The sequence below is a fragment of the Sabethes cyaneus genome, chromosome 2, assembly GCF_943734655.1.
Source record: "Sabethes cyaneus chromosome 2, idSabCyanKW18_F2, whole genome shotgun sequence".
Classification (NCBI taxonomy): domain Eukaryota; kingdom Metazoa; phylum Arthropoda; class Insecta; order Diptera; family Culicidae; genus Sabethes; species Sabethes cyaneus.
Window position 1 is genome coordinate 35,001 of NC_071354.1, and position 15,256 is coordinate 50,256.

General features: G+C 35.7%; 1 protein-coding gene across 5 annotated transcripts in view; it reads right to left on the minus strand.

Annotated features, from left to right (window-relative positions):
- The window catches only part of LOC128734199 (fasciclin-3-like), a 57,360-nt gene that overhangs the window by 18,877 nt on the left and 23,227 nt on the right, over positions 1-15,256 (minus strand). For 4 of the 5 annotated variants that reach the window (XM_053828261.1, XM_053828260.1, XM_053828259.1 and 1 more), the window contains exons 2-7: positions 8,179-8,296; positions 4,702-4,910; positions 4,455-4,580; positions 4,200-4,394; positions 3,961-4,139; positions 3,646-3,907 (exon numbers count right to left, since the gene is read on the minus strand). In XM_053828261.1, coding sequence (XP_053684236.1) covers positions 3,646-3,907; positions 3,961-4,139; positions 4,200-4,394; positions 4,455-4,580; positions 4,702-4,910; positions 8,179-8,213 — 1,006 coding nt within the window. In that variant the 5' untranslated portion in view covers positions 8,214-8,296. Of the gene's footprint in view, positions 1-2,320; positions 3,347-3,645; positions 3,908-3,960; positions 4,140-4,199; positions 4,395-4,454; positions 4,581-4,701; positions 4,911-8,178; positions 8,297-15,256 lie in introns of those variants that run through there. The other variant, XM_053828263.1, reaches the window with a different exon arrangement.

Below are 15,256 nucleotides of genomic sequence, written 5' to 3' on the forward strand. Positions count from 1 at the left end.
GATTATAAAGAATACCCTAATTTTGACTCCGAATTACCCGACTACCAGCAGACGGATATATTTTAAACATTTTACATTTGCTGATAGTTTTGCTGCATACAGACACCATTTTTCCATATGACGAAACAAGAGAAAATTCCAGTTGTGGCCAAATTCTGGTAAGGGTAGGCGGGGCAAGACCGCCAACTTAAGCAAAACCACCTGTGTAAGAAAAAGTTGTGGCTCAATTTCTAATTTATCTGCTTTAAATGAACAATTGATCAATTACTTACATATAAAAAATAAAAAATAAAAACATAAATATCTGTAATGATTTTCTATTTTTTATTACGATTTTCTATTTTTTAACACGTCCAAAAAAATAGAGTACTTTTACATGCGGGGTGAAACACGTCCACTAACGGGGTAAAACCGCCATAGCGTATAACTTTAACAATATTCAACCGATCAACGAAACTGGTGACATTGGATTCGTGAATTTATCTAATTTAAGCAAATTGAATCAGTTTGCCATCAAACAATACATGGATCCCCGAGATCCGCAATTTCGAAAGAGTGTCCGGCAACCACTCGTATTAGAAGCATATCAGTAATATAGGTACCAACAGTCTTGAAATTGATACCGTGCAGTCCTTAGACAACAAGATGGATCAGGTTAAGCATCCTGGAGTCAATCTTTAAGGACTAGAGAGGATCTAAGATAAAATATAACAATATGGGTATTAAAGTTCCTGCAATTGATTCGGTGGGGATTTTTTTGACATTACAAATTGTTCTGATTGATAAACCAGATACATATTATTTTTGCATTGCTAAGAAAATTTGCTATATTTTCATAAAAAAATGTTTATTGCATGATATTTGTTCCAAGAGGGAGGAATTATTGAAGAAAACAAGAAAATGTCCATAGCGCTCGCAGGGAAAATTGGCCATTTAAATTTTTTTAAACAGTCTACCAGCTACAAGTTAAGCACAATTACATTGTTTTATGTAAATCTGAGATTCTTTGATCCACACTATGCAATTATTTTAAAAATCTCCTGATCGCACTAGCATTATGCACGACGGTCATGCGCCGTTCGTTGTGGGCGGTTTTACCCCCAAATGACCGACTTACACATTTCACTATTTATTTCAACAAAACTGCATGAACAGTTACCTAATTTAGGTACTGTCGGATGAAGACAGGATCAGAGATGCGATATGGGCTGGATTTACTAAAATTTTTACCGTTTTGAATAAAATAAACCCTAAGTTCTGCGGGAACAAAGTTATAAAAAACGAAACGTTTATAACGACAAATCTGTTTTTATTTATTTCTCCGATAGTTTATACGATATTGCTGTAGAAGATATTGTAAAATATTGCGTACGCATTCAGTAATATGACTGTCATCAACATTTAACACCAATTTGAGCAAGGCTCTGTAAAACCATGGTGGGCGGTTTTACCCCGGCGGGCGTTGTTACCCCGTTTACCCTTACACCTGCATATTGATTGCTTCGGTTCTGTGATGGCGGTTTATGCTGATCTATTTTCCCAACAATTTAAATTATTAATGCATTGAATAATTATGACATTTTGCTCATAATAAGTTTATTGAAGAATATACGTTAGTTGAACAACGGTTTGTAATTTTATAACAATATGGAGTAGGAAACACATGTTGTACAAAATATAACAGCCTGAGTAACCGAAGGTTAATGAAAATTGATGAAAATTATTCAAGGAAACTCTATTGATGTGAATCAAATAGAATGGCATTACAGGATTATGCATAGTTCAAAAACCTATACACTCAAGTACTTTTTTTACTCGGTTTGTTTTTTCGTATATTGAGAACGGGGCTATTTAGGAACCATTAATTTATTTCTCAATACGTTTGGGAGAGGCCCGACATTCGTCACGTATTTTGTAAATGGTCACTAAATTGCACCGTTCTTGAGTAGTCGAAAAAAACAAACCGTGTAAAAAAAGACTCGAGTGTAAACTAGACCTTTACTAGGCAATGTATATGTTAAAGAATAAGATTTCCTCTTACAACTTACTTTTATTTGCACTTACTCAGATTAATAACAACTTACTTATCCTTACTCAGCAATTTCATGAAAAAAGGATCTATCAAAATTTAAAAGTGTTCCTATTTCCTAATGGCAAGTAAGGCCGTATAACATAGGTTCCTTTCACCAAAAGGTGGATTAAATCGGGTTTTAAAGTTATTCTGAAGCAACTTTCATGGACGGAATTCATAGAACAACGTCTTTCATGATTTTTCTTCAAGCTAAAGATTTTTTAAGAATCATAATTTAATACAAATAATAATTCTTTATGTGAGTAACAACAAAAATGCCTATAATGATTATTTTTCAACCTGCAGCCGTTTTCGAGACATTTAAAGAATAAGTTTGATTTAATTTATTCTACTTCTATTTTTTCAAAAAAAAAATCAAAGGTGGTTTATTTTTGATATCCTGGCTCAAAGTTTTTTACACCGTTTTTAAAAATGAATTTTGAATCAAAAAGGTGCTAAAATCTGTAAAAGGTGCATATTTCTTCTCATCAAACTCCTAGGTCAAGTTTTAACAAAATCAGAATGGTTCTAATTTTGTCATTTACCTATTTCACGTGGGATGCTCATTGTTTTATAAAAAATATTTTCTTATATCCTTGTTTTTGTGGGTTCTGAGCACTGCCTCATTTGAATGAATATGTTGAACCAATTCAAGATAGTAAATAAGACACAATGTTATTCTAGTTGTGATATCAAGAAAAGGCAACATTTTTGTTATAGTTAAACTGGTATTATAAATACGAATCATGTCGACTAAAGCTATACTCGTGCTGAATTATTGTATTTTGGAAATTATGATTACTGTATGTGCAACTTTGCTGAAGAGAAAGATGGTACATAACTCAAAGCAGTATAGGGGTATAGTCTCATATATTGCTTACAACAACTTTTACTTCGGACTACTGGGGCTAAACTCAACAAAAGCGGCAAGAAAACTCGTGAATATGCATTAACTATAATAGCCTCTGTACTTTGGACGGATTTCGCATTGGTTTTAATGGCATTACGACTACGATGCGTATTTTATAATTATCGCCTTCACGTATAGATACAGCCATATAAAATTCGTATTGAATATCTTTCTGTTTCTCTTAAGCTCTTACGTATCTTAGGTTACGATTTGAATAACTTACGATTTGCTACGTATTGAGCTTTTACTCGATATGCGTTTTTCAAACACGTGGCTTTAATTTAATCACATCATTGAACACATTTTGTTTTGCGTCTCGAATTTGAAGTTTAGTGGTTTGTTATGTACTTAAGTATACAAGCTTACTGAAAAAGCAGAGCGGGAAAAGAGAAAGAGAGAAGAAAATCGAAAGTCAGTACTGATCATCAAAGAAAAGAGAAGAAAATTCCATATGCCAAAAACGACGACAACAGAACAAGCAACAATTTTGAAAAATTAGTGCGATTGGTCGTGGCATGGAAAAGCTCGCTAATGAGCTGAAACGTTACTGAAAAAACTGTGGTTGCTATTTTATGGAGATTGGGGTCTCGACGTTAATTAATATATACAACTGCCAATTGATTGATATTTGTTCGAGAATAAAAAAAAGTAAACGGTTACTCACCTCGGAAGCACCATCTACCGGTGGCTCGGGCTACAATTATCAGAGCCACTGCCGTTAAAACAATTAGTGCTGCCAGTACAATACCTATGATTCCTCCGATTCCGACACCGCTCGATTCGTCTACTTCAGCCTGCATCGAACTCAACATAACTGTATAATCCTGCATTCCTACTCGGTTAACTGCTCGCAGAAAGTATGTTTTTGATAAGTCCTCCAAAGTGAGCCCCGCAATTGTAAGGGTCACATTGTACATATCGTTGCCCTGAAAATAAATCTCGGTTGAACCATGCGGTCGCAATAAAAACTATTTTTTACCAAAGATTCTGGAATGCGTGCTGAGTATCTGCCACTTTCCAGACCTTGCTCGATTTCTACACCATCCACCGTCCAATAGGCATGAGGTAGTGGATTTGAACGAATAGTGATAGTAACATCTACAGTACGACCTAAGGTCAACCCGTGAACCGTAGTTTCTGGAAGGGCTTGTGGTGCAACTGAAATACAGAAAACACGTTAACTTTACATCAGCTGTGAGATAATGAAACTAAACTTACAGTTGACAATTATTTGCCGAGACGTCTTTGAAACTTTTTCCGGATATGCAATGTGTTTGGCTTCACAGAATAATCGTTTGCCGCTGTCGCTAGCTTGAATGGACCGATGCAGAGTAAGAACACTAGTTACACCAGGCTGGTCTTCTTCTTGAAATTCCTGTGGTGCTAAAACACCCTGAAATATTGGTTCATCCTCTAAAAATAAAAACAAATTATATGTTTCACAACAGTTGTATATTTGGAAACAAATCTTACCCATATACCAGGTCAAAACTGCTCCTGGGTTACCATTTTTTGTTGTACAATGCGCAACTAGTTTTGTATCAACCTCGAACGATTGTGCCTCTGGAACTGTCTCAATTTTGGGGCTTGTGGGGGCCACTACAAGTATCGAGAAATATCCGTATTTTCAAATTATTCATAATTTGTTTTTATAATTTATTTATATAATAGCTATTTATTGTAATTGTTATAGCTTTTTATTGTAATTCAAACTACGAACCTGCCACCACCATATTGATGAACCCTTCCGCACTGACGCCATCTACAAACAGCGAACACTTTAGTTGCCCGTTGTGTGCCGTAGTTATTCGATCAACCGTTACACCGCATACGCCAGCCTGCAAACCTGGTCCAAAATATTGTAGTCCGTCTCGGGGAGGAGTATTTGGATCTAGTGCTACCTGTTGATCTCGGTTCGGCAAGGTAATTCTAAAAGAGAACAACAATTCATGCTTTTTAGAAATTGTAGAATATTGTAAAATAAATATGGGTCATTCCACGCGAAGTGTCCGATAGAGATGGTCGGGTAGCGGAAAATTTGCCCGAAACCCGCACCCGTACCCGCCGGGTTCGGGTCGGGTTCGAGTATTGAAAAAAAATTATTTGCGGGTTCGGGTCGGGTACGGGTTCTTAATTTTTGTTTTTGAAACCGGGTACGGGTCGGGTCGGGTATCTCTATTGACCACATTTAACACCAAAGATGGTCGGGTACCCGGGCCCGTCCCGTACCCGACGGGTTGCGGTCGGGTTCGGGTATCAAAAATAATAAATTTGCGGGTTCGGGTCGGGTACGGGTTTTCAATTTTTTTCTTGATCGGGTACGGGTCGGGTCCGGGTATTCAAATTTTCATACCCGACCATCTCTAGTGTCCGAGCCCCGTGTAATCGACCTTCACGAATTTAAACCAAATTTAGCCAGATTGTTTGTTCTCGGCCAGAAAGCAAAAATCTAAAATTTGGTGCCAATCGGACATTCCCTCGATTGATGGGAGCACCACCATTTTTAAGGAAAATACCCTTTTTTGTCAATTTTGCTTATATCTCCGGAAGTATTGAATGTAGAAAGACACTATTTTCACATTTTTAAAGAAAATTATCCAAAGAATTCTAAAAAAATATTATCTTTAAGCACCAGTGCTGCCAAATATTTTTAAACTCAAATTGAAATCTAAATTTTCATTTTTCTCTCAATGAAGATGCAGATAAGATTTTACATAAGAATCACTTATCGCCCTGAGGTATTCTTTGCCAATCCCGAGATATAGCGTTTAAAGCAAGCGATACCCCATTTTTATGTAATTTTTTTTCTTGTGCTTATATCTCCGGGAATATTAAGTTTAGAAAGACGCTATTTTCACATTTTCAAAGGAAATCACCCAAGGAATTCGAATATTATTTTTGAGCACCAGTGCTGCCAAATATTTTTAGACTCAATTTAAAAACTAAATTTACATTTTTATCCTAATGAAGACAATTTTAACTAAGGAATTTCAACTTCATCGTATTGTGCAGATTTTTTTTACATAAGAATCACTCACCGCCTCGAGATATTCTTTGCCGATCCCGAGATACAGCGTTTTAAAGCAAGCAAAACCCCATTTTTTATGTAAAACTATAAGGAAAATAACTTTTTTTTAAGCAGTGATTCTCTACGCAATGTAAAACTACTTTGCCATATCGGGAAAGCATTTATACAATATATAGCAAAGTTTTTCTTAACAGTATTGCCAGCTTTCCAGTTTTTCGTTTGATTTATAGCTCTAGATGAGGAAACGTTACTCTAAAAAAGTGTAAAATATACGTTAGTTGTTTGATCATAGCCTTGTAAACTGTTTTTCGTCTTGCTAATAGACATGAGCTCTCGCCTTCCTTGTTTATTGCGTTTATTGTTGCTAGGGGACTAATATTCCCTTAATGTAGCTAATTATGAGGGAAACTGAAAAGTTGGCAACACTGTTAAGAAAAACCTTTTTATATACTGAATAAATGCTTTTCCGATATGCCAAAGTATTTTTACATTGCGGAAAGAGTTACTGCTTCAAAAAAAGTTATTTTGCTCTTAGTTTTATATTATAAATGGAGAATTGCTTGTTTTAAAACGCTCTATCTCGGGATCGGCAAAGAATACCTCGGGGCGATGATTGATTCTTATATAAAAAATCTGCGGAACACGATGAAGTTGAAATTTTTGAGATAAAATTGTCATTAACAGAAAAATGTAAATTTAGTTTTCAAATTGAGTTTAAAAATATTTGGCAGCACTGGTGCTCAAAAATAATATCTTTTTAGAATTCTTTGGATGATTTTCTTTGAAAATGTGATAATAATACATTTCCGGAGATATAAGCAAAAAAAAGAGGCTTTGACAAAATCGGGTATTTTCCTTAAAAATGGAGGCGCTTCCATTAATCGAGGGAATGTTCGATCCGTACCAAATTATGGATTTTTACTTTCTGACCGAAAACGAACAATCTGGCAAAATTTGGTTCAAATCCGTGAAGGTCGATTACACGTTTGAACTTTTTCTCGGTCACTTGGCATGGAATAACCCATATATATTTTTGAATGAAAGACGTAAATACATATTTTGAATGGTATACATAAATATGTACATGTTTTGATTGAAATACGAAACTAAAATAGTTCAAAAGGAAAATTTTCAATGTTAATGCTTGCCAGCTTTCCCCAGGAGCATTTTTTGAAAAAATGGTACACGATATGTTTATCCTTCCGAAAAGCTTGAACGCATACTACAGGTCAAGCATGAGAGTAATGTAAACGGACGACTAACCAGAAACTCAACAAGTAAACACCGTTCTTCTAGTATTTCGGCCTCAACGGAACCAGTGAAATGAAATATTGCTGATATGTTGTATATCACGCTAGGAATAATTTTCCATTAAACATATTTTTTCGTCAACTCAAGAGACAACTTTTCAAAAGTGCGTATTCAGAAATAAGATATTTTTTTCACAATATCATACATATTTCAAAACTGGAAACATATTTGTAGGAAATTAAGTTTATTTTCAAGAAAAAATACACTGAAAAAAAACTAGCAAAATCATGATAAAAATAACAAAATTTGCTTTTCCTTAAAATACGCCACCTCAGATTTGCATATTTTTTTAAAAGAGTAAATTATGTCCTAAAATCTGGTGAACAGCTATTTAAGGATATTCTAACGATTTAAAACAAATTAAAATTGGAGCAATTTTTCAAAATAATTTGAAGTTTTACTTTTATTTTTACTTTTTTTGTTAAAATTAAACAAAATAAATTGTACGTATTAATTTGAACAAATTTCCGTATGCAAATATTTTTCCTTTGTCCCTTTGTCAACCCCCGGTGCTGATTCCCTGATGTGAAGGAACATGTGTGCCAAGTTTAAAAAAGAACGGTCAAGGCATTTCGGAGTTATCGTCTCCCCCCTATCAGGGACCCTCCCCCCTATCAGGGACCCTCCCCCTACCAGGGACCCTCCCCCCTATCAGGGAACCTCTCTCCCTCGGTTTTGTTAACCCCCTAATGCTGATTCTCTTATATTAAGGAACATGTGTGCCAAGTTTGGTGAAGAACGGTCGAGTCGTTCTGGAGTTTTAGTGGAACATACAAACATACAAACATACTCACGCTCACTTGTATATAGATAGAAGATAGATAGATAAATCGTGTTTTAATGTTCTATTTTACTTACGTGCAAAACCCGATAGGTCGGCCGACTCGACACATTAGGCTAACATTCCTCTGGTTTTCTGTGACGATAACTTCCGGTGGGTCCGTGTCCACTCGAATTTGTTGTGCGTAGGTGAAAACTGAAATTTCATTAAAAAATCGAAATTAGACAGAAACCTGAATTTTACATCTGAGGTTGGACTTAAACATCTCAGGGAAAAATCAACAGGATTTATTATAGATTGTTTTCGAGCGTCATATTTCCGACAGGCACGTTTTACCTTTGTTACACTATAACAAAGGTTTAGGAATTGGTCGAAAAACACTAAATGGATCTAAGGCCCGGAGGGCCGAGTCACATATACCAATCGATAAGGTACGACGAACTTAGCAATGTGTGTGTATGTGTGCGTGTGTGTGTGATGCTTCATTTTGAATCGCTTTTTTCTCGGAGATGGCTGAACCGATTCGTCCGCTATTACTTTTGTTTGAAAAATATTATAGTGGAGAATATCACTTTTCGTTTAAAAGTTATAAGCAAAAATGTGAAAACTACATGACACGATTTACTCCGGAACCACACAACCGATTTCAACGATCTTAGTACCAAATGAAAGCTCTTACTATTGCTAAACTGCCAAGTTCTATTGAAAACGAACGCGTGGTTTAAAAGTTAGACAGTTTTGCCAAGGTTCAAATGATTGCCTGTTTCTCAGATATGGCCAAAGCGATTTATGCGCTATTAGTTTCATTTGACAGGTAATATAGCCGGATAGGTCACTATTGAATGGTTTTTACCTTTGTTATACAATATAACAAAGGTTTAGGAATTGGTCGAAAAACACGAAGTTGATCCAAGGCCCGGAGGGCCGTGTCACATATACCAATCGATCAGGTTCGACGAATGAGCAATGTCTGTGTGTGTGTGTGTGTGTGTGTGTATGTGTGTATGTGTGTGCGCTTCAATTTTCAATCTCCTATTTCTCGGAGATGGCTGGACCGATTCGTCTGCTATAACTTTTATTTGAAAGGTATTATTACCTAGTATATCACTATTAAATTGTTTCGTGGTCCGACTTTTGGTTTAAAAGTTATAAGCAAAAATGTGAAAATTACGTGACACGATTTTCTCCGGAATCACATAACCGATTTCATCGATCTTAGTACCGAATAAAAGCTTTTACTATTGCTAAACTTCACGCCAATTTTTATTGAAAACAAACAAGTGGTTTAAAAGTTAGCCTTAAAAAACCAGTTTTGACAAGGTTCAAATGATCGCCTGTTTCTAAGAGATGGCCAAACCGATTTACGCGCTATTAGTTTCATTTGGCAGGTAATATAGCCGGATAGATCACTATTGAATGGTTTTTTGATTGGATGTTTAATTTGAAAGTTATGAGTAATTGAATACACCACACCAAAATTAACAATAATTTATAATGATTTTAACTCAGATAAATAACCTAATTCCAATTATTTTAATATCAAATGAGAGGTTTTCACACCACGAATATATATGCAAAATTTCATAAGAATTGGTTTTACCGGTCAAAAGATATTAACCCTCGGACATTCGCGCCAACTTTTATAACACAGTTACTCGCGCGCACAATAGCCCAAAACCAAAGAAAACGTGCGCACTAGAGTTTTGACTAGGAAAACTTGGTTTTAAGTTTATCAAACCTTTGGAAGAGTTTCTTAAAATTGAAAGATCTATCGTCTGGTGGAATTTGAATTTTGATTAATCCCCCTAGAAGTGAAATAAAAAAATTATTTTCCTTCGGTTTCAATATAACACATCGATGTGTTCTGCAAAGTTTTAGAGCATATTATTACAAGAAATTTTGCTGAAGACAGTAACCTTCTATCTCTTCAACGAAGAAATCTTATTTATTATGTATGAATGTGCAAAATCAGTTTTTCTAATTTAGCTCTTTCTGTAATTGTTGTATGGCTTTTTCATGCATTACAAAGTTGTATAAATAATAAAAATACACAACTTTGCTGAACATAGTATACCTCTATGTTTGCTTGTTTACGAACTGTAGAACTTTGATTATAATCAATACCCTGATTTTGACCCCGAATTACTCGACTACCAACAGACGGATACATTTTAAACATTTTACATTTGCTGGTAGTTTTGCTGCACACAGACACCATTTTTCAATATCAAGAAACGAGAGAAAATTCCAGTTGGGGCCAATTGCGGTACATCTTATATGCTGCTTGCTTCGTTTCTGTGATGTCGGTTTATGCTAATCTTGTTTCCTAACAATTTAAACTATTAATGCATTGAATAATTCTGACATTTTGCTCATAACAAGTTTACCAAAGAATATTCGTTAGTATATACGTAATATATGATTTGTAACTTTATAACAATATGGCATTCAGAAACCTACATATGGTGTACAAAATACAACAACGTGAGTAACCGAAGGTTCATAAAAATTGATGAAATTTATTCAAGAAAACTTGATTGTAGTGAATCAAATAGAATGGCATTACAGGAAATTATGCATAGTTCAAAAACCTATAAACTAGACCTTTACTACGCAATGTATATGTTAAAGAATAATATTTCATCTTACAACTTACTTTTACTTGCCCTTACCCTCATTAGTAACAACTTACTCAGCAATTTCATGAGAAAAGAAATTATCAAAATTTATAAGTGCTTCTATTAGGTTCAAATTTTGTAGACTTATTCAATTTCCAAAAATTTCATGTGTTTGGTTTACACCTGTGTCGATTTCTATCTCAAATTGCAAGTAAGACCGTATAACAAAGGTTCCTTTCACTACTAGGTGGATTAAATCAGGTTTTTGATTGGACGTTTAATTTGAAAGTTATGAGCAGCCGTATACACCACACCAAAATTAGCAATAATTTATAACGATTTTAACCAAGATAATTTACCTAATTTCAATTATTCTAATATCAAACGAGAGGTTTTGACACTACGAATATATATGCAAAATTTCATAAGAGTTGGTTTTACCGGTCAAAAGATATTAATCCTCGAACACTCGCGCCAACTTTTGTAACACGGTTACTCGCGCGCACAATAGCCCCAAACCAAAGAAAACGTGTGCACTAGACTAGGAAAACTGGAGTTGGAATTTTTGAAATCAAATTGTATTCCTTGAGAGAAAAATGCTAATTTAGTTTTTAAATCGAATTTAAAAATATTTGGCGCACTGCCCCTAAAAATTAATATTTTTTCGGATTTCTTGGGCAAATTTATTTGGAATAATGATGAAATTGTCTGTGTAAACCTGGTGTTTCCAGAATTATAAGCAAAAGAAAATAAGAGGATTTGACGAAAACGTGTCTTTTCTTTACAAATGGAGGTACTCCCATTAATCGAGGACGTCCAATCGGCTCCAAACTTAGAGTTTTTTTTGCTGACCTGAAACGAACAATCTGACAAAATTAGGTTCAAAGGTCGATCACAAGTTTGTACTTTTTCTCGATCACTTGACGTGGTCCATTTATAATTAGATGTAAAACAATTTTTAAAAAAATTCCCTTGACCTAAGCAAAGTCTGTGTGTCTCACTGTTTCCAGTAAGAATGTTTTATAAAAATAGTGAAATAGCGGTGTTAGCAAACAATTCGATTGTCATATTTTTGTTAGTTTTATCTCCCATTACTATGTGATGCCATGTAGTAAATTTAATTTGGATTAAATAGGGTGCGGTTTGCTGTTGAAAATCACCTAAAAATGATTGCAATAAAATTTATTTTCACCCCTCCCCAAAATGACTTTATATATTCACAAACTTTACTTTTCAGGAAAATATCATGGATCTTGAATGTTTTATGGCGAAATTATTCCTGTTGTTTCACTGTTCCTGCTATCTCACTGTTGACTACTTTTCCCTATATGGTTATTTGTTTTGACAAGCAGTAGTGGCAGGTTTTTTAAACTGACTTATCTTTTCCCAAAAGCAAAAGAAAGCTGGAATAAAGTAACGAACTAGCGAAATAAATTGAATGTTTCTGAAATTCTTTCTTGATTTGAGAAATTTATTTTCTGGTACAAATAATTGATGAATAGTCCAAAATACGTTGGCTACCCTAGTATCTAGTAAGGTGTTATCTTGTATATAGTATACTAGTGTAGTAAGCTTTCTTATCTGTTTTACATATGTGGTGGTTAGTGAGCTTGTACTGGGAGAGTGATGACTCGTATACAGGCTGGCTCGTATATAGGGTGATACTTGATACTGACAATCAATAAATTATTGTGAGAGATAAGATAATGAACAGAAATCTGTATTCGAAAACAAAACTCCATGAATAGCGTAAATGTAGAAGCATAGTACTAGAATAATCCAAAAATTATTTTAGAGCGTCTTAGCAGTAACTTAAATATGAGTAAACGAAATCTTTCCATTTAATTTTAATAGTATGGAATTCACTTCACAAATGCTTAGTACATACACAAAAAATTCAGTATAAAATATTTCGAAACAAAATAATTCATTACACAAATATTTCGCAAACATGTGATACTTCTTACCTTCTGAAGTTGTCATTGATGGAGTGTTAATTTTGTAAAATATTCTGCTGTATAATATACACAGAACTGTTTGCCATAATACTCTGCGTACTAGTCTGTACATTTTACAATGAGTAAATGTTTCTTTTGGAAACAATAGTGGCTACATTACTGTAAAAATTATGCTTGGCTGTCACCGTTACCCTCTAAATATGTCAGTGATAGTGTGTCGAGTATTTATGCACAAACAACAATCAAATGGTTCGCTTCTCTCTATGCTCAGATGGATTACTGGTCACGCACTGGCTAATTGAGAATGGTACGGTATTGTCTTTCTTTTTCGATTTACTATTCTCCTCATGGGAGTGGCCTTCATGGAACGTTCATGATGCACTATTTGCGAAACATTTTATTTTAATGAGTTCGTAAGAGTCGTCTATCTAACTGGTGTCAATCGAACGGAGGAGAACGGTAACGGGATCGAAAACGTAATTATTTCCATGGAGTGCGACATCAATGGGCAAAGCGGAAAATGAAACAACATGATTTTTCACCTGACTGCTCAGCGAAGTTACCAATCACTGTATACGTCGGGTCGGGCGGTTGTAAATATAACGACCTTTTTCGGTCAGCTTGAAATCAAAAGGTCCCGAACAGCTTTCAAGCATAAGCATAAGCATAAGCATAACCATTGGATACCGCCGCGCCCGTGTGCTATTAGTTCCTTATATATCATGGTCGATCAAAATTGCGAAATGATCACTAGAAACACATGCTTGGGAAAGCACACTATTCCTCATTGTGCAACTTTATCAAGTCCATGCATGTTTATCGATACTGATGCCGGCAGCGTCCAAATGCGGGTTCGGGTGAGATGGGAAGGAATGTTAGTTCAATACTAAAAATCATGGAATCATTTGCATTTTCAGAAAGACTTCGGGAAAGGAATTATTGTTGGTAGAAGCGGATTAATGTTAATAGCTGATGTGATCTATTGACGAAAGCTATGCGTAAATTTGGTACTGTTTGGATTGCCTATATACAGGAGTGCAGTGTGTTACCTGGCGTTCCGTTTGTACACCGCCTGACAGCCTCCAACATCGACATAACAAAACATTAACGTAGGACAGAAGCATTCGTTGTATAAGTAAGTATATTTCAAACATCGGCTACAGAAGTATCGTCAGCAAAAAGTCAACCTTTCCCGTGTAGTTTCAACGTGCAGTCGATATGGAATGCTGAGGATTAGAATAGTTCCCAATAGACACGAATTGAGTCCGATTCGTCAAGTAGTCTCTCATCAGATCAATAAATGAAACTCCACAGAAGCGGTTGTTGTTGAGCGATACATAAATATCAAGTAATTTGAAGCTGCGAGCACGTTAGCGCCTTTCTTTAGTTTCTGGATATCTATAGAAATAAAAATCAAGTGAACCTGGCGAAACACATCTTTCAATGTTGATAAGTATTTATTATGTTTATTAACACAAATTCAGAGATACTCATTCATTCATTCATTACTCTTTGCATGTTCAATTGGATAAATAAAATTTTCGACTTCGGTGGCACATATTTTTATTGTGGTTACCAATATGATGTGTTCTATTTTATGTCACTGTCTATTTATTTCAGAGAGAAACATTTTCACAGATGTATATTTCTAGGTTACGCTACAAATAGTTATTTCGCGAGTAAAACAACTGACTGACTGTACTCTGATTAAGCAGTTACTACAAAATAAAATCCGATGTGATGCTTATTTAGGTGCTCAGCGAAACCGGAAACAGTAATGTTGCTGAAATATTGTTGTGTTTTTTTTCATATTTATTTATTTACTTTTATTTTCTCTGACTACTGGAGGCGTTATTGTTTTGTGCCATTTGACCTATTCAAGATAAACAGTGGGGCAGCTTATACATGCAATAGCAGGTGTGAGGGTGTAAAACAGGGGCGTAGCCAGAAATTTTTCTTAGGAATAAGGGGTGGGGGGGGGGGGGGTGGTGTGTTTTACAAAAAAATCTACTTACTTAATTGGCCTAACGTCTTATGACAAGGCATGCGCAGTATAATTTCTCCATCTGTTTCGGTCCATGGCGACTGATCTCCAGTTCCGCGGGCACCCAGTGCTCGCCAGATCTCGCTCCACCTGGTCTTGCCACCTCGCTCGCTGTGCCCCTCTTCGTCTTGTTCCTACCAGATTTGATGCGAAATTCATTTTTGCAGGATAGTTGTCCGGCATTCTAGCAACATGTCCTGCCCAACGTATCCGTCCAGCTTTAACCACTTTCTGAATACTTGGTTCGCCGTAGAGACGCGCGAGCTCGTGGTTCATTCTTCGCCTCCATACACCGTTCTCTTGCACTCCGCCAAAGATGGTTCTTAGCACCGGCCATTCGAAAACTCCGAGTGCTCGTAGGTCCTCTTCTAGCAGTGTCCACATTTCGTGCCCGTAGAGGACAACCGGTCTAATTAGCGTTTTGTACAGTGTGCACTTTGTACGGGGGTTCAAATTGTTCGACCGCAAGTGTTTGTGGAGTCCGTAGTAGGCCCGACTTCCGCTGATAATACGTCTTTTAATCTCACGGCTGGTA